General features: G+C 48.4%; 4 protein-coding genes across 4 annotated transcripts; 1 reads left to right on the forward strand and 3 right to left on the reverse strand.

Annotated features, from left to right (window-relative positions):
- Positions 1-13,971: 13,971 nt before the first annotated feature.
- LAJ45_03689 (uncharacterized protein) lies at positions 13,972-14,882 on the reverse strand (the record flags this gene model as incomplete). The annotated part of the gene is made up of 3 exons (XM_046113274.1): positions 13,972-14,041; positions 14,096-14,654; positions 14,753-14,882. 3 exons carry the CDS (start codon positions 14,880-14,882, stop codon positions 13,972-13,974), a joined length of 759 nt encoding a protein of 252 aa, XP_045973567.1.
- A 2,448-nt stretch (positions 14,883-17,330) lies between these two features.
- On the forward strand, positions 17,331-17,969 carry LAJ45_03690 (uncharacterized protein; the record flags this gene model as incomplete). Its single annotated transcript, XM_046113275.1, has 1 exon — positions 17,331-17,969. The coding sequence occupies one exon, from the start codon at positions 17,331-17,333 to the stop codon at positions 17,967-17,969; it is 639 nt and encodes a 212-aa protein (XP_045973568.1).
- Positions 17,970-19,643: 1,674 nt separating this feature from the next.
- Positions 19,644-19,985, reverse strand: LAJ45_03691 (uncharacterized protein; the record flags this gene model as incomplete). Its single annotated transcript, XM_046113276.1, has 1 exon — positions 19,644-19,985. The coding sequence occupies one exon, from the start codon at positions 19,983-19,985 to the stop codon at positions 19,644-19,646; it is 342 nt and encodes a 113-aa protein (XP_045973569.1).
- A 1,669-nt stretch (positions 19,986-21,654) lies between these two features.
- On the reverse strand, positions 21,655-25,590 carry LAJ45_03692 (uncharacterized protein; the record flags this gene model as incomplete). The annotated part of the gene is made up of 5 exons (XM_046113277.1): positions 21,655-24,185; positions 24,268-24,466; positions 24,543-24,647; positions 24,706-25,283; positions 25,344-25,590. 5 exons carry the CDS (start codon positions 25,588-25,590, stop codon positions 21,655-21,657), a joined length of 3,660 nt encoding a protein of 1,219 aa, XP_045973570.1.
- Between the last annotated feature and the right edge of the window lie 323 nt (positions 25,591-25,913).

Below are 25,913 nucleotides of genomic sequence, written 5' to 3' on the forward strand. Positions count from 1 at the left end.
AAGGAAAATGTTTCCGCTGTGGTAGGGATAACCATTTTGCGAAAGATTGCGTGGCGACGAGTAAGGTCAGGTTAACCGACCTGAAGAGAAAACGAAATCCTTCCGGAGGAAAGGACCACGGAAGGGAGGGTGAAAGGAAGCGGAAATTGGCCCCCCAGAATGAGGCATTTAGGGCAAGGATTACAACTTTGGAGGATCAAAATTGATTGGGTATTCCTATTTTTCGGTATCTCATGTTGCGTTACGGTTTCTTTCTATTTTGGGTCATGGGAATAAGGTTTTTATGTATTACGGTTATTTTATAGCGGTTGGCTATGGGCTTTTCTATATTTGTCTCGTTATACGCGCGAAATTTAATTCTCTTTACACACTCTGAGGATGGGGTTACACCCCGAAACGCCTGGTGCGTAAGTGTTGTACCATGATCTTCATCAAAACACTCGAACTCTCTATATAAATGTTACAGGAACTACGGAGCACTGTCCTAGAGGCGAAGGACAGTGAGGAATACGAGTGACGGGTTGTGATGCGAAGACGGTCGGGTAACGGAAGGACAAGCATAGAAAGGTATCGGGTGGTGTGGGGGCACGCGGTGTTACCACACTAGTACCATACTATTGTGACGGCACGTTTACTATTGGGTGTCTCACCCGGAATAGAATGGGAAGCGGGGCTTACGGCTGCAGGCTGTTCTACTTAGGGAAGTAGGTCTAGGACAATAGTATGGTGCGACCCGATGACTGGCAATTGCAAGGTTCATGGTTACGTGTCGGAATTAGAATGGAGGACGGAACTATGCGGGGGCGCTTTTCTATCTGGGTTATCTTCGGGAGCTTGACCTTATTCTATTTATCGTTGTATCAGTTAGTATTAGAAAGCGGGCCTTGGCATAGGTTCCCACATGTATAAATAGGGCAGGATTCTGCGAAGACTTGAGGGTATCATCAACCATCAAGTCAAGGGAATCCGGTTTACAATATCATCAGTTTAAACGCTACAGAATTATCGCTTAGCACTAGCCATTTTCCTTAACACTATATTGTACCTTATCCCTAACTTTACTCTTTACCTATCGCATACACTACCAAAGTCTCGATAAGACAACTACTCGCTTAAACCAATACTCTGAGTATTTTGCTTAGTGGCGGATAGTCACCGTGCTCTCAGTAGAAGAATAAGCGCTTAGTCTATTAGAAAAGACCAAGGTACTATATGCACCCCCGAGTGGCAACAGCAGCCATCAACGACTATCTTTGCGCTACATCCTTCATCGTTCGAAGAGGAAGCGCCGAACATCTATACTGCGGATACCTTCACTACTCAGGTTTCTTCGCAGAAGCAGGAACCACCGCTACCTTCGAGGAATACGATCCCGAAATCCTCGACTACCCAGAACTCTTCCCAATCAAGATCACTCTCTCCCAACGGTCTTTCGGACTTGCTCACCCAGCCCCCTGGTTCATCGCTCAACCCTGGTGCAGAAGGCAACCACAGCTCAAGCTCGAGCAACTTAGCAATGTCAAGGGCTCATCAGCAACGGTCGGAGGAAGACTACAACATGGAGAGCTCAATCGCCTTGAGAGATCGAGGTATATTAGAAACCCAGGCGAAGAGGCGCCACAGGAAAGAGAGAGATGTGCCGATAGGCTCCCTCTTCGCATCGACGAGGCAGGAAGAATCATATGGGCGGGCGAGGAGGCGGCAGGCAGACCACAGGGAGTTCTCCCCATACGTCACCCCCATCAGAGAGAGATCCTCTACTCAGAGGCCCTCGGTGCCTCGGGTAATGGACGACGACGAGGATACCAACATGGACGTGGAGGAACGGCGGGTAGAGAACCCTTTTGGCGACCTTATTGGGCAAGAAGTCCAGCGACAAGGAGCCCCCGTGGTACAACAGCTCAGCCGCGGAATCGAGGAACTCAGCATGCACGTGCGAGATATCCCCATACTCAGGGAACTCACCCGGCAGCAGCAGGAGTATACCAACAAGATCGTCGAAGACCTCCACGCCAAGTTCGCTGGGGACAGAGCCGAACGCGACAATCAGCTCAACCAGGTCATGGCTCAGCTACGAGCGGAATCCACCACCGCTACCAGCAACCTCGGCCAAGTCCTTGGGCAGATCGTGGAAGCTACTAGGGCGCATCAGGAAAGGCAGGAGCGACAGGATCAGCACATAAATGCGCTGACCAACTTCGTTCAGCAACTCCCAAAAAATGGCCCTGTGCAGATACCCGCGGAGGTTATGGCTGCCCTCGAGAGGATGGAACGGGACAGACAAGCTGCGATGGAAGACCAGTTCGCAGGAACGAAGAAGAACCTGGAGGAGATTATTGAGCAGATGCGGGTAGCAGCCAATAGAACGGCAGCAGCCCCCGAAGGCTCAGGAGGCGGAGGCGTAGTACCCCCCCAACCTCCCCAGAACCCCCCTAGTAATTCCGGAGAAAGACCGGAAGGATCAGGAAGCCAACCCCCCGTGCCCCCCCGCTCCGAGGCAAGGGGAAGTCAGCAAAGTGAGCAGGGAGGCAGGGGAGGCAATGGTAATAATGGCAATGGCGGAAACCGCGCAAGACCTCGAGACCCTTCCCCCTCCGACTCATCCAGCTCTTCCGATTCAGAGAACGATCGTCGATCACGCGAACGAAGGCAGAGAATACGGGAGGAGCGAAGGCGCCGTCACAGGCAGCAAGAGGTAGACCTCATGCACCCTCCTCGCGCCACCCTGGGTGATACGCCAAAACAGGCAAAAATCCCCTTCTCCGGAAAAGCCGACGAGGATGTGCGGCACTGGATTGACCAAATGGAAGTCTTAATTGAACTTCAGAGGAAGGTCCGGTGGGACGACCAGACCAAAATCCTGTGGGCATCCCTGGAACTTACCGGGAGTGCGGCAAAATTCTGGCGAAACTTCGTGGAACGACTATCGGTGGACCCCAGCATCGGGACATGGGAGAATTTTAAAAACGAACTACGGATTCAATATGGCAATCGGACCAGTCAAGAACAAGCCAAGCAGAAGATGGATAAGCTCCGTCAAACTGGCATGATCGATGACTACATCAAGAGATGCAGAATCTGGAATGGGACGCGAAGGTCGGACCCATCGTGATGAAATCCATGATCCTAACAGGAATAAACTCCTCGCTGGAACAACGCCTCTCGAATGCAATCGAGGAACCAGAAGATTTCGCGGAATGGCTAGCATGGGTAAGGAAGGTCGGACGCAAGGATCACGAGGTAAAAGCACGAAAAGAAATTTTACGTGGCAAGGATGTCGTGAAACCTCGGGAGGAAAAATCGGAACGGCGAAAATCACGCAACCCCGCACCTCGGAAAACTTTCTCCGCGCCAGCGCACAACTCCAAGCCCTCGGATGACTTAGGTGTCACCAAGGACGAGAAGGAGAAGTGGCAAAAAGAAGGGAAGTGTTTCCGTTGTGGTAGAGATAACCACTTCGCGAAAGATTGCGTGGCGACGAGTAAGGTCAGGTTAACCGACCTGAAGAGGAAACGGTATCCTTCCGGAGGAAAGGACCACGGAAGGGAGGGTGAAAAGAAGCGGAAATTGGGCCCCCAGAATGAGGCATTTAGGGCAAGGATTACAACTTTGGAGGATCAAAATTGATTGGGTATTTCTATTTTTCGGTATCTCATGTTGCGTTATGGTTTCTTTCTATTTTTGGGTCATGGAAAAACAAGGTTTTTATGTATTACGGTTATCGGTTGGCTATGGGATCTTCTATATTTGTTTCGTTATAAGCGCGGAAATTCAATTCTCTTTACACACACTCTGAGGATGGGGTTACACCCCGAAACGCCTGGTACGTAAGTGTTGTACCATGATCTTCATCAAACACTCGAACTCTCTATATAAACCCCCTCACCCCGCGCTCAACAGAAAAAACCATCGAACCAACCCACACCTGAAACCAATACCAAAACTTTTTATCAAACCAATACACAAGCATGTCTTCCAACACACAAGAAACTCGTCTTGAGATCGAAATCTCTTGGGACCATCCCGCCACTAGTACCAAACATGTCGCAACAGTCAACGCACTCCTAGACAGTGGCACGGAGGACTGGATCATGTCCTGGGACTGTATCCACCGTGAAAAAATACCTACTCAACCTCGACCAAAGCCTCTCATCATCAGACAGGCCGATGGTACCCCTATGCCCAACTCCGGCACCCACATCACTCAACCTCTCACCCTCCGCATCGGCAACCATCTAGACAGGGCTATCACCTGTGAGGTTGGCTCGTTTGCAGGAGAGGACCTCGTCATACCACATCGATGGCTCAAGGAGCATCAACCAACCATCCATTGGGGACGCAACAGTGTTAGCTTCCATAGCAACAACTGTATAATCAATGGGTGCTTCGTATCAGTCGAGGACATATACGATCAAGACCCAGAAGAGCTGGTCATCAGGCTGTTGAGGGCGTCACCCAAGAAGCAGATGACGATCGAGCAACACCCCTTTTGGGCAAGAGCATCGGTAAACGAGGCTCTCGTTAGTGCTATACCGGTGGAGTTTCAGGAATATGCCGACGTGTTCTCCAAGGAAGGAGCCGCTCGACTACCTGACCACTCTGAATGGGATCATACCATTCCTCTTATGGAAGGAAAGCAGCCTCCATGGGGGCCGATTTATTCGCTCTCCCCACCTGAAGATAAGGCACTCCGGGAGTATTTGGATGAAAATCTGCCCTCCGGCAAAGTAGTCCCCTCCACTAGCCCAGCAGCGGCACCCGTCCTGTTCGTTCCGAAAGCTAATGGCAAGCTTCGGCTATGTGTCGACTTTCGTGGCTTGAATGGGATCACGATCAAGAACCGTTATCCACTGCCGCTCATGAATGAGCTAGCCGACGCAACGAAAGGAGCACTCTACTTCACGAAAATAGACCTGAAAAATGGCTATAATCTGATTAGGATTGCCAAGGACGAAGAATGGAAAACCGCTTTCCGAACAAAATACGGCCTCTTCGAATATAGGGTAATGCCTTTCGGCTTGACCAATGCGCCTGCGTCGTTTCAGGTCATGGTCAATACCATATTCAAGGATCTTCTAGATCAAGGCGTAGTAGTCTACCTGGATGACATCTTAATGTATTCAAAGACTAGAGAAGAGCATATGACTCTTGTACGGGAAGTTTTGGAGCGACTGCGACGACACCACCTATACGGAAACCTCGAAAAAACGGAATGGTATCAACAGGAGGTAGAGTTCCTGGGATTCATACTATCAGGAAAAGGGAACCGAGTATCACCAAAGAAAGTCCAGGCGATCGAAGGCTGGTTAGCCCCAACCAAGGTCAAGGAACTCCAGTGCTTCCTCGGATTCGCCAATTTCCTAAGACGGTTTATCCACCGATATTCTGAGGTTTGCAGACCCATGACCGATCTCCTGAAGAAAGGTTCTGTATGGAAATGGGGCAGGGAACAGCAAGACGCGTTCGACGAGCTCAAAAGGAGATTTACGTCTGCTCCAATACTCCGACACTATGACGAACACCGCGAAGCAATCGTGGAGACTGATGCGAGTGATTGGGCCGAGGCCGCAGTACTCTCTCAGGTGTTCGAGGACGGTATCCTACATCCGGTAGCTTACCACTCTCGCAAGTTCAACGAGGCAGAGGTCAACTACGAGATCTATTACAAGGAGATGCTCGCAATAGTCTCTGCTCTCTTGACTTGGAGACACTGGCTGGAAGGGACGGACATCCCTATCCAGATACATTCGGATCACCAAAACCTGCAGTATTTCACAACGACCAAGAAGTTGTCGAGAAGACAAGCCAGATGGGCCGAGAAGATAGCACCTTTTCGCTTCAAAATCCATTACCGACCAGGCGAAAAGAACGGCAAGCCAGATGCACTTACAAGGCGTCCGGAGTTCGCGATGGAAGGGGGAGTAATGCGTGAGCAGCCCGTAAAACAGCTACTCAATGCAGAACAGTTTGTCAGAAAATCACGGACTAGCGTAGAAACTGGGCCTGAAGTGATTGGCAACCCCGAAGAGGAATGGAATCAGTTGGATCAGTGGTACGACATACCGAGCGTAGAGCTGCCTCAGCCACTACAGGGTTGGTATGAACAGGAAAGACGATGGGTTCGGAGGATGGTTCCGGATGAACACCTCCCTGACTCAAACCTTGAGATCTTCGGACCACCGGAGGCTGCTATCGTAAAGGTAGAGCCTGCCGCTGAATGGAGTCCCGATTCGAATGACCCCACCCACGATGGTCGATGGGTAGTACCAGGCTACGCGGTCAAGCAGGTCATCGAAGAACATCATGATCGACCCGTAGCGGGGCATCTAGGAAGGGATAAAACCCTTGAGTTGATTGATAGGAACTACTGGTGGCCAGGAATGTCCACGGATGTAGCCAACTTTGTCAAGACCTGCGATGTATGCCAGAGAGCCAAGCAACGTCGGAGACACTTGTCACTCCCTCAACCCCTAGAGTTAGCCACCACACCTTGGACTGATATCTCGATGGATTTCGTAGTGGAAATGCCAAAGGAGAAATCAGGATTCCGTAACGTATTGGTAGTTGTGGATCGTTTTACGAAAATGGCTCACTTCATTCCAATGACGGGAATCAACGCGGAACAGACCGCTAACGCATTTGTCAAGGACATCTGGCGTTTTCACGGACTTCCTAGGAGCATCGTTTCTGATAGAGGAACCCAGTTCGTGTCAGCATTCTGGGCGGCCATCACGGAAAGATTGGGAATTCGTAGAAGACTCTCCACATCATTCCACCCGCAGACCGATGGCCAGACAGAACGGACCAACCAGCACATGGAAGGTTATATCCGGGCATATACGGCAGGAACAGGCAAGAAGTGGAAGGACCTGTTACCTATCTGCGAATACGCCTATAATAATGCGAAGCACACGTCGACGGGACAATCACCGTTCTACTGCAACTATGGCTTCCACCCTCGGACGGACTGGCCTACAGATGCGGAGATCGAACGTTTAGATGCCAACGGGAACAACTACTTGGACGAGATCATCACGGCTCATGAGTTAGCAAGAGATACGCTACAGAAGACCTTCGACAGGATGGCGTCAAAGCCAGGACCAGCAGTACAGCGGTTCACTATCGGTCAGAAGGTCTTGCTGGATACTCGGAACCTAGGCGGATACTCCAAGTGGTCAGATAAATTTACAGGACCATTCACGATCTCAGCGGTGATAGGCAATCGGGCTTACCGCCTTGAACTCCCGGTAGAATGGAGGGTTCATGACGTATTCCACGAGATGCTGCTACGGCCCTATCGCGAGGACCCGGATCCCACTAGGCAGCAAAACACACGAAAACGACTAGCAACACCCGAGCCACAGGAGGCATTGGCGGATGAGAACTTCCAGCCAACCTCCAACATACGACCCCATACGCGAAGTCGAGGCCCAGCGATCGATGACGAACGGGCTCATAAGCGACAACGGAACAGGCGGGACTAAGCTCGATACCTTTCCCTACTCTATGACTTTTCCCACAGGGTTTTTATCATAGAAGGGTTTTAACGGTCGAGGGCGACGTCTAGGAAGGGGGAGTAGTGTTACAGGAACTACGGAGCACTGTCCTAGAGGCGAAGGACAGTGAGGAATACGAGTGACGGGTTGTGATGCGAAGACGGTCGGGTAACGGAAGGACAAGCATAGAAAGGTATCGGGTGGTGTGGGGGCACGCGGTGTTACCACACTAGTACCATACTATTGTGACGGCACGTTTACTATTGGGTGTCTCACCCGGAATAGAATGGGAAGCGGGGCTTACGGCTGCAGGCTGTTCTACTTAGGGAAGGAGGTCTAGGACAATAGTATGGTGCGACCCGATGACTGGCAATTGCAAGGTTCATGGTTACGTGTCGGAATTAGAATGGAGGACGGAACTATGCGGGGGCGCTTTTCTATCTGGGTTATCTTCGGGAGCTTGACCTTATTCTATTTATCGTTGTATCAGTTAGTATTAGAAAGCGGGCCTTGGCATAGGTTCCCACATGTATAAATAGGGCAGGATTCTGCGAAGACTTGAGGGTATCATCAACCATCAAGTCAAGGGAATCCGGTTTACAATATCATCAGTTTAAACGCTACAGAATTATCGCTTAGCACTAGCCATTTTCCTTAACAATAAACCCCCTCACCCCGCGCTCAACAAGAATCCATCGAACGAACCCACATCCAAAACCAATACAAAACCCTTTACAGAACCAACATACCAACATGTCTTCCAACGCACAGGAAACTCGCCTCGAGATCGAGATCTCTTGGGATTACCCGCAACTAGTACCAAACATGTCGCAACAGTCAACGCACTCCTAGACAGTGGCACGGAGGATTGGATTATGTCCTGGGACTGTATCCACCGTGCGAAAATACCCACTCAACCTCGACCAAAGCCTCTCATCATCAGACAGGCCGATGGTACCCCTATGCCCAACTCCGGCACTCACACCACTCAACCTCTCACCCTCCGCATCGGCAACCATCTAGACAGGGCCATCACCTGTGAGGTTGGCTCGTTTGCAGGAGAGGACCTCGTCATACCACATCGATGGCTCAAGGGGCATCAACCAACCATCCATTGGGGACGCAACAGTGTGAGCTTTCATAGCAACAACTGTATAGTCAATGGATGCTTCGTATCAGTCGAAGACATATACGACCAAGACCCAGAAGAGCTGGTCATCAGGCTGTTGAGGGCGTCACCCAAGAAGCAGATGACGATCGAGCAACACCCCTTTTGGGCAAGAGCATCGGTAAACGAGGCTCTCGTTAGTGCTATACCGGTGGAGTTTCAGGAATACGCCGACGTGTTCTCCAAGGAAGGAGCCGCTCGACTACCTGATCACCCTGAATGGGATCATACCATTCCTCTTATAGAAGGAAAGCAGCCTCCGTGGGGACCGATCTATTCGCTCTCTCCACTTGAAGACAAGGCACTCCGGGAATATATGGACGAGAATTTGCCCTCTGGCAAAATAGTCCCCTCCACTAGCCCAGCAGCAGCACCCGTCCTGTTCGTTCCGAAAGCTAACGGCAAGCTTCGGCTATGTGTCGACTTTCGTGGCTTGAATGGGATCACGATCAAGAACCGTTACCCACTGCCGCTCATGAATGAGCTGGCCGACGCAACGAAAGGAGCACTCTAATTCACGAAAATAGACCTGAAAAATGGCTATAATCTGATTAGGATTGCTAAGGGCGAAGAATGGAAAACCGCTTTCCGAACAAAATACGGCCTCTTCGAATATAGGGTAATGCCTTTCGGCTTGACCAATGCTCCTGCGTCGTTTCAGGTCATGGTCAATACCATATTCAAAGATCTGCTAGATCGAGGCGTAGTAGTCTACTTGGATGACATCTTAATGTATTCAAAGACTAGAGAAGAGCATACTGCTCTTGTACGGGAGGTTTTGGAGCGACTGCGACGACACCATCTATACGGAAACCTCGAGAAGACGGAATGGTATCAACAGGAAATAGAATTCTGGGATTCATACTATCAGGAAAAGGGAATCGTGTATCACCGAAGAAAGTCCAAGCGATCGAGGGTTGGTTAGCCCCAACCAAGGTCAAGGAACTTCAGTGCTTCCTCGGTTTCGCCAATTTCCTAAGACGGTTTATCCACAGATACTCTGAGGTTTGCAGACCTATGACCGATCTCCTGAAGAAAGGTGCCGTATGGGAATGGGGCAGGGAACAGCAAGATGCGTTCGACGAGCTCAAGGGGAGATTTACGTCCGCTCCAATACTCCGACACTATGACGAACACCGCGAAGCAATCGTGGAAACTGACGCGAGTGACTGGGCTGAGGCCGCAGTACTCTCTCAGGTGTTCGAGGACGGTATTCTACATCCGGTAGCTTACCACTCTCGCAAGTTCAATGAGGCAGAAGTCAACTATGAGATCTATGACAAGGAGATGCTCGCAATAGTTTCTGCACTCCTGACTTGGAGACATTGGCTGGAAGGGACGGACATCTCTATCCAGATACATTCGGATCACCAAAACCTGCAGTATTTCACAACGACCAAGAAGTCGTCGAGAAGACAAGCCAGATGGGCCGAGAAGATAGCACCTTTTCGCTTCAAGATCTATTACCGACCAGGCGAAAAGAACGGCAAGCCAGATGCACTCACAAGGCGTCCGGAGTTCGCAATGGAAGGGGGAGTAATGCGTGAGCAGCCCGTAAAACAGCTACTCAACGCAGAACAGTTTGTCAGAAAATCACGGACCAGCGTAGAAACTGGGTCTGAGATGATTGGCAACCCCGAAGAGGAATGGAATCAGTTGGATCAGTGGTACGACATACCGAGCGTAGAGCTGCCTCAGCTACTACAGGGTTGGTATGAACAGGAAAGACGATGGGTTCGGAGGATGGTTCCGGATGAACACCTCCCTGACTCAAACCTTGAGATCTTCGGACCACCGGAGGCTGCTATCGTAAAGGTAGAGCCTGCCGCTGAATGGAGTCCCGATTCGAATGACCCCATCCACGATGGTCGATGGGTAGTACCGGGCTACGCGGTCAAGCAGGTCATCGAAGAACATCATGATCGACCCGTAGCGGGGCATCTAGGAAGGGATAAAACCCTTGAGTTGATCGATAGGAACTACTGGTGGCCAGGAATGTCCACGGATGTAGCCAACTTCGTCAAGACTTGCGACGTATGCCAGAGAGCCAAGCAACGTCGGAGACACTTGTCACTCCCTCAACCCCTAGAGTTAGCCACCACACCTTGGACTGATATCTCAATGGATTTCGTAGTAGAAATGCCAAAGGAGAAGTCAGGATTCCGTAACGTATTGGTAGTCGTGGACCGTTTTACAAAAATGGCTCACCTCATTCCAATGACGGGAATCAACGCGGAACAAACCGCTAACGCATTTGTCAAAGACATCTGGCGTTTCCACGGACTTCCTAGGAGCATCGTCTCTGATAGAGGGACACAGTTCGTATCAGCATTCTGCACAGCAATCACGGAAAGATTGGGAATTCGTAGAAGACTCTCAACATCATTCCACCCGCAGACCGATGGCCAGACAGAACTGACCAACCAGCACATGGAAGGATATATCCGGGCATACACGGCAGGAACAGGCAAGAAGTGGAAGGACCTGTTGCCTATCTGCGAATACGCCTATAATAACGCGAAGCACACGTCGACGGGACAATCACCGTTCTACTGCAACTATGGCTTCCACCCTCGGACGGACTGGCCTACGGATGCGGAGATCGAACGTTTAGATGCCAACGGGAACAACTACTTGGACGAGATCCTCACGGCTCATGAGTTAGCGAGAGATACGCTACAGAAGACTTTCGACAGGATGGCGTCAAAACCAGGACCAGCAGTACAGCGGTTCACTATTGGTCAGAAAGTCTTGCTGGATACTCGGAACCTAGGAGGATACTCCAAGTGGTCAGACAAATTCACAGGACCGTTCACGATCTCAGCGGTGATAGGCAATCGGGCTTACCGCCTTGAACTTCCGGTAGAATGGAAGGTTCATGACGTATTCCACGAGATGCTGCTGCGGCCCTATCGTGAGGACCCAGATCCTACTAGGCAACAAAACATACGAAAACGACTAGCAACACCCGAGCCACAAGAGGCATTAGCGGATGAGAACTTCCAGCCAACCTCGAACGTACGACCCCATACGCGAAGTCGAGGGCCAGCGATTGATGACGAACGGGCTCACAAACCACAACGGAACAGGCGGGACTAAGCTCGATACCTTTGCCCACTCTATGACTTTTCCCACAGGGTTTTCATCATAGAAGGGTTTTAACAGTCGAGGGCGACGTCTAGGAAGGGGGAGTAGTGTTACAGGAACTACGGAGCGCTGTCCCAGAGACTTAGGACAGCGCTGGAATACGAGTGACGGGCTGTGATGCGAGGACGGTCGGGTAACGAAAGGACAAGCATAGAAAGGTATCGGGTAGTGTGGGGGCACGCGGTGTCACCACACTAGTATTATACTATCATGACGGCACGCTTATTATTGGGTGTCTCACCCGAAATAGAATAGGAAGCGGGGCTTACGGCTGTAGGCTGTTCTACTTAGGGAAGTAGGTCTAGGATAATAGTATGGTACAGCCCGATGACTGGCAACTGCAAGGTTCATGGTTACGTGTCGGAATTAGAATGGGGGACGGAACTATGCGGGGGCGCTTTTCTATCTGGGTTATCTTCGGGAGCATCATCTTATTCTATTATCGTTGTATCAGTTAGTATTAGAAAGCGGGCCTTGGCATAGGTTCCAACATGTATAAATAGGGCAGGATTCTCCGAAGACTTGAGGGCATCATCAAACCATCAAGTCAAGGGAATCCGGTTTACAATATCATCAGTATAAACGCTACAGAATTATTGCTTAGCACTGGCTATTTCCCCAAACAGTACCCGGGAAGGACTTCCTTTGAGACAGATTCTATACATACTTAATCTGCAGACACCCGAGTGTAAGACACCCCCCGTGGCTCCGCCCCAAACAGGTTGAAAGATCACTAAAACAACATACATCTTAGTTATTGAAAATTCTGGAATTGGGTAGGAAATAAAACTCCGATGGAGAAGATCTCAGCGTGGTCACGACCGCTTAAGTTATACCGCCTCCTTTGCAATCAATGATTTGGTATTGTGTGAAAAACGATCACCGCACATTCGCTTTTTTCCTTCTTTTTTTTGAAAGCGATATCGATAATTATAGGATTCGTTATTCCAACCGCGCAAAACCCTCCTCACCTTTTCCCTTTACACTTCTTTTTGCGGCGGGAATACGGTAGCATCCTTACCACCAGCAGGGATGCGCTAAACTGTCTTGGTGTAACAATAGGGACTCGAGTGATATCATATGACGCGAGTGCTACGCCGTGATTTGCCCAATGCCGAGTGAGATTGTGTGATTGGCGCACTAGGCTGTCGTTCTGATCTCACCAGTGAAGGAATCGAGCGACAATGCGTCTCGGAATAATTCTTAAACAAAGATAAATTTATACCATTAGGATCTAATAAATAAGTTTAGCTAATTAAAGAAAGGTTGGACGGTTGAGGGCGGGAAGGTCTCAAAAATCAGGGGTCAAAAACCCCAAAAAACGCGGCAACATTGTGTACATGTAGATTTCAAACCTCCAGCCTTCAGATGTGAGCCCGGTTGTAGGTTGTAGTAGCACAGTAAATGCTGGAATTCCAATGTCAAACCGACCCGCCGTTGAGATCTTGGTGTGGCTATCTTATCTTATCGTATCTTATCGTATCGGCGATAAAGAAAGTGTTGAGGCTGAAGTGGCCGATAATGGACAGTGGAAAAAATTAAGTGGCGTACGAGGTAGAAAATTCGCTGTATCTAGAAAGAGATTTACAGTTACAGGTATAAAATCTCAAAGTAAATTGTTCGGTAAATCCAGAGAGATGTGAGTCTCGTGAAAATCCGACTCCGAAAGACTTTGGGTATATACATATAGCGTATGTAAATATAACTAGGAAACTAAATGCCGTGCGAGGAGAACATTGAAGTCGAGATATACGAGAAAAAGATTTCGTATCATACTTACACGGCGTAAACAATCACCCTAAAAAAACAAGAACACGTAGCTTTATTCAACTTTGTAGCTACTTATGATATCGTAAAAGACAGGATAGTTAGCCAAATCCTATAGTTGAGGACCGTACATGTCTTTCGGTTTCCCGATCTGTACAGTATTTCCATCCTATCATGCGCTTCCATCCTAAAAGATCTTTCAGATTGTATAACACTCTGCCCATCCTACCACCAGTTACCCCATCCTAGACCACACCCCCATGCCTGTAACGATATTCCGTACCCTATCATTCCTGTAACGATATTCCGTACTCTATCATTCCTGTAAACCTTTGATATCTCTGCCCTACTCCAACTTCCGCCTCGATAACTCCTACGTCAGGAAGGTACCTCTTACTCCTGCGCATCGTGATCATGGTTCTCGAACATGTAACGGTGTTTCGGGAGCGAAAACTTAAAGGCACTACTTTAAAATTAGCATCAATAAAGACACAATAATGGGAGAAGGAATACAAACGCTTCTAACGCCCACTCTCTCATATGTACTGGAACGATCCTATGAATCTTCGCGTTCTCGAGCCTCTTGAGTGCCCGCATACTGACATACAGTATATAAGTCGGCACCCTATCGATCTCCCCCCCACCAACATCCAACTCCGTCACTTCATGCCTGCACCACGGGCATCTGATCCCCTCCGGCCAGTGATCAAAATCCGCACACCTGGACCAATACAACTTCTTGACACAGGACTTGCACATCCCATGGGTGCAGCCCACAAAGTTGACGCGAAGTTGACGACGGGTGCAGAGTAGGCATCTGATACTATGATCGCCGGCGTCTGAGGCGTCCGAGTCAGAGAGGTCGATGTATTGCGGGGGTCGGTTGACCTCGCGGATGATGGAGACCCAATCAGTTTCGACATATCCAGGAGGCGTGCTGGTAGCATAAACACTGAACCAGGAACAGTCAAAGTGGTATTGGATGATTGCATGCACGTTGAGGAATTCCCTGGAGTGGTATTGAGGCTGGAAACGTTCAGTGCGGCCGCCAGGGATGTCCGGAAGCTCATGGGTAGCTAAAAATATATTTACATGTTAGTATATATTTGGGAGACATTTATTCGTGATATGTTTAGGATGAATGTTCGTCGCCGAACGGAGCAATGTTAGTTACCAGGACGGAGGAGAGTGCTTCGGTCAAACGGGACGACAGCACGTCTCCAGACACCACGAACCTCCATCCAGGAGTAGCGCTGGTTGGAAGGAAGATGAGGCGTGTTTTCAATTGCCCAGTTTGTCGACATTTTGGAGACAAATATTCCTTTAACGACTATTAGTATATGTCTTATTTGCTTCTTCACGTGAAACAAATTATTCAAACACACTAATGTTTTGTGGAGAAGGGAAGCCAAAATATTGTTCAAGGTTCTCTATGACCTACCTTTGGAATATTATTGTTGATGTGAAATAGGTAGTGAACGAGGGAGTCTTGTGTGTTGTATGTGTTGCTGGCTGGTAGGTGTGAGCGTTGAGTCTTTATAGCGGTGCGTATCAGCCTTGGGTGTAAAATGGTTTCTTACTGGCTCTTAAAAAGTAGGTGGGTTAGGTGAAATCGTATCAACTTTGGGCGCAAAATGGTTTCTCGCTGGCTCTCAAGAGGTAGGTGGGTTAGGTGAAGTCGAACGATAAGGAATGGAGCTCTTCCCCCAGTGACCGCAGCTACAAGTGGTAAGTGCCTACCGCCCTCATATCTGTGTGCCAAATCGAGAGGTGCCCTGATGCCACACGTTTAATACATGAACTTGGCCTTGCAGTGTGACAGTCATATTCGGAGTCGCGGAGGTCTTCTAGCTCGGTCAGCCTAGATCTGGACATACAACCAACCAAAACACCGACAAGAGGGATGGCACTTGTCTACTCAGGTTCAGCAGAACCACCTTCTTCCCAATTCCCCAGTGCCGAGGAATCATCCCATCTTTATCTCCAGGTTTGTGCCTCGGTCGCTACACATCAAGGATCGTGGAGTGGTGTGTAGTATTTCCACTGCACTTTTGAACAGAAAGAGAAGTACAGACATATGGATTCTGCGTGAATCGTAGCCTGCAGGGGAGAGCTCGGCCTCAGATCAACAGACGAAAACAAAGCTGGAAGTTGAAAAGACGGAGAGCTTGAGCAAGGCACAGACACAAGAAACAGTCGTAGACACACCTAAATGACATGGACACCGTGACCGTTCTGACTTCTCCTCCGTCACACACACCACCTGTGGTCTCATGCCCCGTCACCCTGGTCTGTTTAGCTGCGTCGACAGAATCACTTTTCCCCTCCGACCGCATTGCAGTGCTTCTGAATTCACGATGCGCCTTGAACGTCAACTGGGAAGGCCGAACCTACCCCGCACAACAGATTTGAAAAGCTTGTCTCGTCTCATGTCAGGGATTCTCGGATAACTTTACCCAGTTCCATCGTTCCTGCCCAGGGGTCCTATCTGATGTATGCAGGCTAGGGTTCGAGTACACCTACAGTCTCGAAGTGGAATAACATACGCCTCGGGGCACGGGGTTGGACCGAGATCTGCAGTTACCGGGGAAGTAGTTGTGGCTTGATGCTTGAGCTTTATCAGGCTACTGTGCCCTGAACTCTATAAACGAGCTAGGATACATCTACTCACGCTGGAATACATCTATATCTCTAGAGTTAGAATCATCGGCTTTGGCAGGGATTACGAAACAGCGAGGCCCTGTTAGTCATCTCGGAATATTGCATCAAGAGCCGCTGATTGGATACTTGTGCTGTCAAACGCTCACCCCGCACGAGTATTCTTCATTCTTATCCTACTACCTATCTTTAAGTAGTTCTTCACCATCGATGGATGCCCACACAGTGCATCATGGACGTTGATGCATCGCAGTTGAGAATCATATAGCCGCAACACAACTGAAGCGTGTGGTATGGGAATTTATTATACTCGAGCATTGATAACAACAGCTACAGGTCCATAACCCTCAACTGCCTTGCCTTCGCCTTGCCTTCGCGGTCGGCCAACCTTTTTTGTCCGGTCCTGTCCAACCCTCTTACTGGACCTTCACCAGCTCTATTCAAGTTGCCCTGTCACCTGGAACCAACCTAACGTTTTCATCTTACTACGCCGACACATAGAGTATCAATACATGTAATTCAGTATTTACTCAGGGAGGAATACATCAGCCGGAGAGGCAGCTACGTACGTCTCGCGGATTAATATTCAGGTTAATTAAAGAAAGAAGTGAACTATTATGCATTATTACAACGTTACCTGTACACGTGTATAAGGCAAGCTAGATCTCCAACGCGCCAAAAACAAACATGCAGCGCGGTAACCATTGAATGCAAGGTCCGAGATTATCCTCGATTTTGGGACTCGGTTGAATCTCTTCAAGTCACCAGTTGCTGTGGCTAGGTACGACCGCATGACTGGGGTGTTTGCTTGAAATATGTATTCGTCGATAGAGGGGTAGAGCTCTCATTGAAAGTCTCATATCAAGAATGGTCCTGTGTGTGTTCAGGGTGTATAAGAGAGGTGCTGCCCCGTTATGTTCCAGATTCGTGATGATTGGTTTTTCAAGGCTACAGGAAGAATTTAGCCAAGCTCTCCTGCAGGAATAGGTTTTGCACCCACGAAAAAAGGGGTGGTACAGGCTTCCGCTTATATAAACCACCACAGGCAATCTTCGAAAATATATACAACCACATTGATAACCACAGGAACCAACATGAACATCCCCCTCATTCCTACCCATAGTCTCTGGGATCTCGCCATCACCCGCCACAATCTCACTCAACTCCGTAATACACTTCAACAGTATGAGGAGAAACTTGCCACACTTGAACCACAAATTCAGTGCCTCAGGCGAACGGATGATGTACGCTGCGCAACGGAATCTGACCCTACCCTATACGGCCTCCAAACCACAGCGGCCCTGGCCAGTCTAAGTGTCTTGTTTGACGCCCAAGATCGCTCCGAGAACCACATTGTAGTCCTGCAAGTCAAAATCTACGAGGTGGAGAAGCAGCTTGGAGCTCTACTCCAGATGTGGGGAGTACTGGGAAGGGAGGCAGAAGCGATAATAAAGTCGAAGTTCAACATGAGGCCAGTGTGGGGGCTGCGAGAAAAAACGATCGAGTTGATGACAGAGTTACTTCAGGCTCAAAAGAAAGTACTAAGGATGTTGGCGGGGTTTGGAAATGTGCAATCCGAGATTGGAGGGGATGGGGATAGACAGGGGATACCGATAGCACTTTTAGAGGAGCTGAAAGTCGCAGAAATGACAGTATTGAATGCGGAAAGATGTGCGAGCGAATGGAACTCGCAGGTTGAAAAAAGATTGGAGGAGGTAGTTACGACGATGTGAAAGTTTTCTGTTTCTTTTGTTGGTGGCATTCTCTTTCTGTTGATATGCCTCGGTTTTCTTTTTCCGCATTTACTACAGGTACCCCGGTATTACCACCGCAAACCTATACCGTGTGAATTAGTAAATCGGTCATTGGCATAGAGGTTTAGCTGCGAATAAATTTGGTTATCATTAGGCCTATGTCTGACAGTACAGAAATTAAATATGTTTCTGGTAACAATAACTGGATCCATGACCTTAAACTTGGAATTATAGTTGATTTATTAGTTGTCCCTGCTCAGTGTTGGTTAGCCTTTCTAACCTCTAGAAAGTCTGCTGGAGGTTCGTTTGTTGGCCTGCCTCAAGTCTCAAATTATTATTTGGGACCCTATGATCGATGCAAAATCTGTACTCGGGGAGATATATACGTTCATCGGTCTGAGTCTTACTGTCTCGCCGATAGGGGTATTGGAATCTCACAGGGGAGTGACGCCCTGGAGTCAATCTTCCCTCCCTTTACAACGGCTCAATATCTCATCAGCTGTTTTCAGCAGGCTTCTAGCCGGATCCGTTTAACAAATCTGAGACGGATGGAAATGGTTATTTCCATCTTCTTTTCTTCCTTTCATTAGGTTTTTGGTAAATCAGCATGTACCCGCCATCGTCTGCAAAATTGCTTTTCGCCCTTACCTTTTATATTGTAAGAGATAGGAGATAGGATATATAAGAGATGCGGCTCGATTCTAACTTACGCGTACCCTGTTTTAGCGGACAAGGAAACAGAGAAACAGGGCTATTTTTGCATCCAGGGTTTTGAAAGTTGCGAAAGATTTATCCAATATTCGCACAAGCTAGAGTAATTCCGAATACTCCCCAGTCATACAGCCTGTCCAACCTTTCATAGCCCCCACCTCTGACAGGTGCCCCCAAAAATGTTCGCCCAAAGGTTCAATTTGACCTCCAAAATGAGTCAGTTTGGTATTTTGTTTTTGTAGACCACAATATCTAAACCCTAACCCTGAAGACCTGGTTACATAGAGTCCCGCTAAGTTCTGAAAGCGATTTCTCTGCTAGAGCCATCATCCATTGTGCAGTTTGGTGTTTGCTCTTTCTGATTTAACCTGTTTTCGTGTGACGTCTATTTTTGGGGGAGGGGAGGATGGTAGGAAGGATGGGGGGCTGTCGTTGTTGGAACAGCTGAACTCATGGCTCGGGAAATGAACACGTCTTCCTCCTTGTTTATCACGGCGTATTTTAACACCTATGATACAAAATCCCCCATGCCCCTAGATCTGTAACTCGTAGATGGAATCATAAAAGGTTGGGCCCGCAATATCCATAGCTTCCGGGATCGGAACATTCGAGACTGTACTAATTCTGCGCTTCTATAAGCCGAAATCAATCTTCCTACGAGATGCCCGTTACCCGAGTGCCTAGTGTGACATTGATAGCTTCGTGCCGACTTCAACGCAGTATATGCACACTACCCCTGGCATCTCCAAGACCAGTGCAAGATGTTTGATTAAAAGATTTTTATAAAAGATTTTCAAATTCTAACCTGTCTTCATAACTGACTCTAGAGTAGCTATCACTCCAAATCACATTCAATCTTCTCCCCTTCCTCCCACTCCTCACTACGCTCCTCAAGCAACACAAGAACTCCACCGCCGGTAGCCAGAACGTCCCCCCACCAGCCTACCTGCTCGTCTCATACCCCACCAAATCGGTCCCGTTCGGGCTATAATTCACCAGGACTACTAGCCCCCCTCCTAACGGCACATAATCCGGATAAATATCGAACTCATTATCCGTAATTATAGCTCCCTCATATGTGATAGTATTAATGATGGAATGAAACCTGAGAAATGTTACATACTCGGCATTGATGAACGCCCTGACGGTGAGGAGCAGGCGCATGCAGGCCAAATGCCGCCTGAATATCATGCGGAACGTCTGTCGTTCCCGATGCGGGTCTACTAAAACCTTGAAGCCACAGAGGACGTCGTGATCGGGGAGGAGAGAGTCGCCGGTGAACATTGTGTTGTGACTGATGCTGGAGATCGGAGAACTGGATGTCGGCGGAATAGTGGAGGGATTAACCTCAACTCCCTTTGCAGTGTTTGAGCGGAACGAGAATTTTAAAGGAGTACGCTGGATAGCAACTAGCTGACGGAGGGGAGGGGTAGTTCGACTAGCCGGAAGCTGGCTCAAAGTAAATGGTTGTTGGTAGGGGATCTCAACAACCTAGAGGAGTAGAAATATTCTGTTTTTTCCAGTTAGGAAGTGGGACGAAAGCGGGGATGTGAACGGCTTTTGAATCATCGTGCCGCCGACTGATCTGCAAGCGGCGAATGAATTTTCTTCGGTGTGTTTCTTAATGGCAGGCATCACTTGTTACAAAAACATAATCGTTCTGTTGTTTCCGGCGGTGCATGGTGGTTCTGGCGTGTTGTCGTTCTCTGTACACCTGGATAGTGATTTCTGCCAAGACCGAGTGATGAGTGGTGATAAAGAATACAACACGACCCGCCAACGGGCGAACCTTTTGAAAACTGTCTGTGGGAGCTTCGAGTATGCCCGCAAGAGCTCTAGACACTTCATCTATCATTTAATACTGTAGAAACAAGCTGGAACCTCATTGCAAGGAAAACAAAGGCCATGTTTGGGACAGTCTTACCAAAAGCCTTTTTTTTTTTTTTTTTTTTTGTTTAATTCATTAATTGCATGCATTACCAAAAGCCTCTCCCGGCTATCCGTATTTGTTCCTATTCACGACCCGCGAAAGAAGCATCGCTAGCCGATCGTGATTTTATGCTAGAGCTTCTGCACTACGTAGTAAAGAAAAACATTCAAAAATCCCGAGCTTTCAAGGATTCTGATTTTCTTATGCATATCAACGAAACTAATCCTCTTGATATATTGATCGGTAATACTCGAAATGGCAAAGTCGCACCTGAAAGAAGTTTACCATTCAAGCAGCGGCAAAAAAAAAGGAGAAAAATCTAGAAAGCTCTCAAGGGCCCATGGTAGGCTACATCTCGTACCTATATATGTCACCCGGAGTTCGCTGCCCCCATCCATGCCTGAAGACCCATATCAAAACCCCCCCCAATGCCGTGGAAACCCACGAAAACCAGAAAGATCTAGACTATTCACCAAGTTCATGTCATACAACCACTCTGCCAATCCCTTATGCCTTGTCTTCCACATGCTCACGAACCTCGGGGGTGCTGCGGGGGGGTAAAGAAAAACTTCAAAATTGCTATGCCGGCCCGAAACCTTTTATTTCTTTGTTTCAACCTGAAAGCCTGGTCTCATTTCTCCTTCCTTGCCTTTCAACCTGAGCGGTGGTAGTAGTTACTAGCGATGGAGGCTTTGAAAATTAAAATGGGGAGGAAATGGTCGCAGAGACGAAAGCGGACGTAGCGATTCGTCAAGATCGAAGTGAGAATTGAAGGTTTCTATTTTATCAGCTCAGAATATTTAACTTTTGACGACCCTGAGTTAGTTAAAGGTTAAATAGAACCCGATCAATTTATTTTAACAGTATTTATTCATGATAGAGATCTTCTTTTAACTAATAATATACTCACGGATTCCAAAGAAAGCGCCTGTATACTATGATAAAATGATACTCTTTAACCACAGCCGTATACCAGCGCCCCAGGAGATAGAAATATCTCTGCGGTACCTGGTCTAATTTCCCTTATTTCCCGGATTTCCCAGCCCAAAGTTCCCTTGCTTTCTCACCCATTCCCATCTCTGAAACCAATCCATATTCCCCAAACATTGCCTCTTGTCCACAGTGCTCCCATGCGCTTTCCTGCTCCTTCGCGGGGAAACAGAATTCCTTTCCGGTTGCAACCGCAAGAAAGCAGTCAAGACGGTGTGATGTATCAATAGGGTGCACAAGAGTTCCATCCGGAAAGCGTTCCGTACTCTTGAAAATCCCAGGGGATTTGTATTTGCGTTTCTTCATGAGCTTGTTCAACATGTCGTGATGGCGTTTGAGAGGTTCATCGGGGTGACCTGCATCAACACGTTGTTTCTTAGGGTTATCATCGCGGGAGTCCCATGAGGCGCAGCGCTTGTTATTTATTTTTGCTGGTGTCGTGCTGATAGGTTCATAGTTTGCAGTCTTTGGGATATGGCCCATGAAAGTCTCTGGAACATCATCGATGCAAGTCATCAAGTACCAAGGTTTCGGACGAGGAATCTGAACTCTTTTCAACCAAGGGGCCTCGAACTTCGCTGAGGCCTCCCTAGCTGCATCACGAATCTCTTTCTTTCTGTCTTCGAAATATCTCGTAACAATGGGGTCATCGAAACCAAAGATGCTTTTATGGGAATGGGCTTTCCTCACTCGGTGCTGCTTTGTGATTATAGGCTTCGTCAATGGAACCTTTCTATCCTTTTTCTTCAAATTTCTGAATGCAGGAATTGATGTTCCGAGATCAGTGTATTCGGGAGTGGGTAGCTTTGCCTGCAGGACCTCTGCAGGATTTGGAATTGATTTCAGCCATGATGGCCTAGCTTGAGGACGCGCCGAGTTTTGTGGGATATCAACGGTAGTGTCTACAAGGGCGAACAGCCGCCGATTAGTATTTACCCTCGCTTCTTCTTCTTCTCCCTCTTCTCCTTCTTCAACTGCGCTATTGTCCACTTCAGGCTGTCCTTGTTCCGCCTCGAGGAGGGGATCTAAATTGTTGAGGTTACTGCCCCGGGTGCCATCGACAGCTGAGTCAGGTGCGATGTTGGCGGGTGGATATTTGGCGTGCGCAATTGAATCACGGGAGCCGTCTTCAGACTCCTCATCATCCCCATCGCATGACAATTGTTGATCCATCCCTTCCTGATAATCGTTTACCATTTCCGGCAGTTTACTCCAATTTTCGGGTAATAAAGTACCCCATCCCACTGTTGGGGGAGATGAGAAGTCAGAATTATCCCTCTGACTTTGAGAGATAGCATTCCTCTCGTTATAGTCGGGCATAGTATAAGTATGTTGTGGCGGTGGTAACTGCGGACGCGGTCGTCCGCAATTATTAGCAGGCAGGGCCTGAGGTTGAGCAGTAGTTATGCAGCCAGTATGCATAGGTGAAAACAGACATTCGTCACCGCTGTTCAAGTCGGATGGAGGGGGGAGAGTCATAATAGCATTTGTGTGGTCACTGATGATGGGTGATAATGGACGTTCGTCGCTGCTGTCAAATTCGGACGGAGGAGGGAGCGGCATATTAAAAACATTAGGACTTCCGGTGTGCCTTACTTTTCGCCCTTCAAAGGGAGTAGTTCTGTGTTCTGAAGATATCTTTGCCCCAAATGCATACATCCTGTCGTTATCATCATCATCCATGTGATCATTGTCGTCGCCACCACCGTAGCCAATACCAACTTCACTGTCACCTACGGCAGGTAGTTGATGTAACGAATTCTCATTAACTTTTTCCGAGCCCACGAGTGGCTCATTTATTTGAGGCGCATAAACAGGCGAATAACCTAAATAGTGGTCTTCGTTGGTTTCGCTATTACTCTTCTCCTCTATTGCCGTTGATAAAGTGTGCCTAAGAGAAGGGCGAACATCGCGCTGTCGGAGAATCATCTCAGCTGCGGACATTGGATGTCCAAGGCTTTGTTCATTGTGGATGATGTTTGTATTTTGTCTATCTATCCGGAGTTCAGGTGTGTATGGCATAAGCTCGCCCCCTTCATACACAATATTTCTATCCCATTCATACCACTTCAGCTCATTCGTGTATGGCTCAAGCTTATCATCTTCATGACCAATGGTTATGTTCTCACTATTCACCTCTGGTTGGGGCGTGTACGGCTCAAGGTCGTCAATGTTTGGTTGATGTGTGTAGGGTTCAAGCTTGTTCTTGTTATGCCCAACGGCTGTGTCTCGTATTTCCACCTCCGGTTCAACTGTGTATGGTTCCAGTTCGGCCTCACCATACTCGATTGTTGTATTCTCTCTAATTTCCTCTATTTCTGATGCATATGGCGTAAGCTCACTGTCTTCACACTTAACCTGTGCTGCTGGCTGGAGTTCCGTTTTTGGTCCTTCAACGGCCACTCGGCGGTTTCCTTTACAACTGAGTGGGGAACCTAACGCTCGGCCCTCCCAATCAGACGCCCATTGCTCCTGTCCCTCGAAAAAGTTCTTTCCAGGAGTCCATTCCAACGGACGGCCAAACCATCGAGAATTCCCGTGAGGGGTGGGCGAGTCTTCGTACACTGGTTTTACGTTAGCTTTAATACATGATTGGCTGATGGAATCTTGAGGGAGACAAGTAGATCATGAAGTGGAGGCACCAACCTCGAGAATCCAAGAATCGTTCACCATCTTCCACAGGGATTGGATTTGTTCTGATAAACTCATTTTCCTGTGCAGGTGGGGTGCCAGGGAACGGGGTTGGGCCTGATGCCACCTGTTCAACCATTTGAATAACCGGTGCTTGCCACCGGCTCTCCTCAATACCAACATCAACTGACTGCTGTGAACCTTTGAGCTGCCCCTGACTAAGGTGTTAGTTTTGTTTCTCTAGATGCTGGGGTGATCTACGGAACTCCAGTAGGGATAGAAGTCCTCACCTTTGGCATTTTTCTGACCCCAGTCTCCATACTGTAATCACTATCCTCCGCATATTCAATCACACTGTCATTTGGGCTTTGAATTACGTTCTGCACGTAATCCTGCTGTTTCGGCGTGTGGTTAGCAAGACACTCCCATGACTAAGTGCGACAGGATAATTACAGCTTTACGAGCTCCGACAGCGCTCAGCATCAAAAGATCGAATTCACTTTGATCAACCATTTCCTCCTCTCTAATCTCAGGAATCTCGACATACTCGACACTTGTTTCTTCTTCCTGTTCCTCATGTTCTTCTTGGAAGTATTCTTCTTCCGAAACCTTATACATAATACAAGTGTATGAGTTAATCCAAGTATCAGACATTGTTGAGAGAAACGGAAAATTTACCTCTACCTCGAAGGTCCTTTCCCTTCTTGCGTATTGCTCTTGGATTGGACTCTCCATATAGTAGGTCCCCGTTTCTTCATCATTGTCACTTTCATCATTTTCGTTCTCCTCGTCATCATCATCATCGTCATCACTATACTCCTCGTCATTGGAATTATCAGAGTCATCGGAGTCATATTCAGAAAACGAAGACTCCCCTACAAGTGTCAGTGAAGATACTTCATCCGATTGATCACTCGCAACCAGTGTAGTTTCTCCATCGTCGAAGTAGTACATGTTCCTTGACCCCGAGCCCGCCGAAGGAGGGGCTGACGATGAGCGATGGCGAGAGAAGCCGCCAGGGTGAGGAGTAGCTAATCAATGAATGATGTTAGTAGCTTGCAAATCAAAGAAAGAGGTAAGGAAGGACTTACGTATACGATCTCGTGTTCTGGGAGTAGGTTCTGCCACTGGAGTTCGCGGTTCTAGATCTTCCATGTCGCTGGGCCAGTCTGGGGGAGGTGATGGGGTGCGGTGTGTGACGGGTGAGCCATGGCCACCCACAATGACAAATGGTATGGCCAATTCAGCTGGTTTTCTCCCAGCACCGCGCTGACGCTGGAGTCGGTGGAGAGGTACCTCACCGGGGGTGGTGGGCGGTCTACGACCACGGGGAAACATTGTGTTTTGTTATCCACAAAGGTAGATAATGGTCGGTGGTACAAGGGGAGAGAGGCCTTGCTATCTTATGCACAGAGGCTAAGGTTCGGGATGCTGTTGATAGAATTCTAGGATGGGACGAGGTACGAGAGTGTGGCGGAAGACTTGCAGTAAAGGATTCGGGTTGAGACCAGGGTGGAAGTAGAGAGAGGTTGTAGTTGTTGGTATCGAGTTTCAAAAAGAGTCAGGTAGGTTCAAGATGAAAGCTGTTAGGTTCTCTGGGGATGACCATCTGCTAAGATAAAGAAGTGAAGACGGCAGTTGTGAATGGAAGGAGAAGGATG

This window comes from Morchella importuna (genome assembly GCF_003444635.1).
Source record: "Morchella importuna strain M04M26 chromosome Unknown Morimp01GS008, whole genome shotgun sequence".
NCBI lineage: Eukaryota > Fungi > Ascomycota > Pezizomycetes > Pezizales > Morchellaceae > Morchella > Morchella importuna.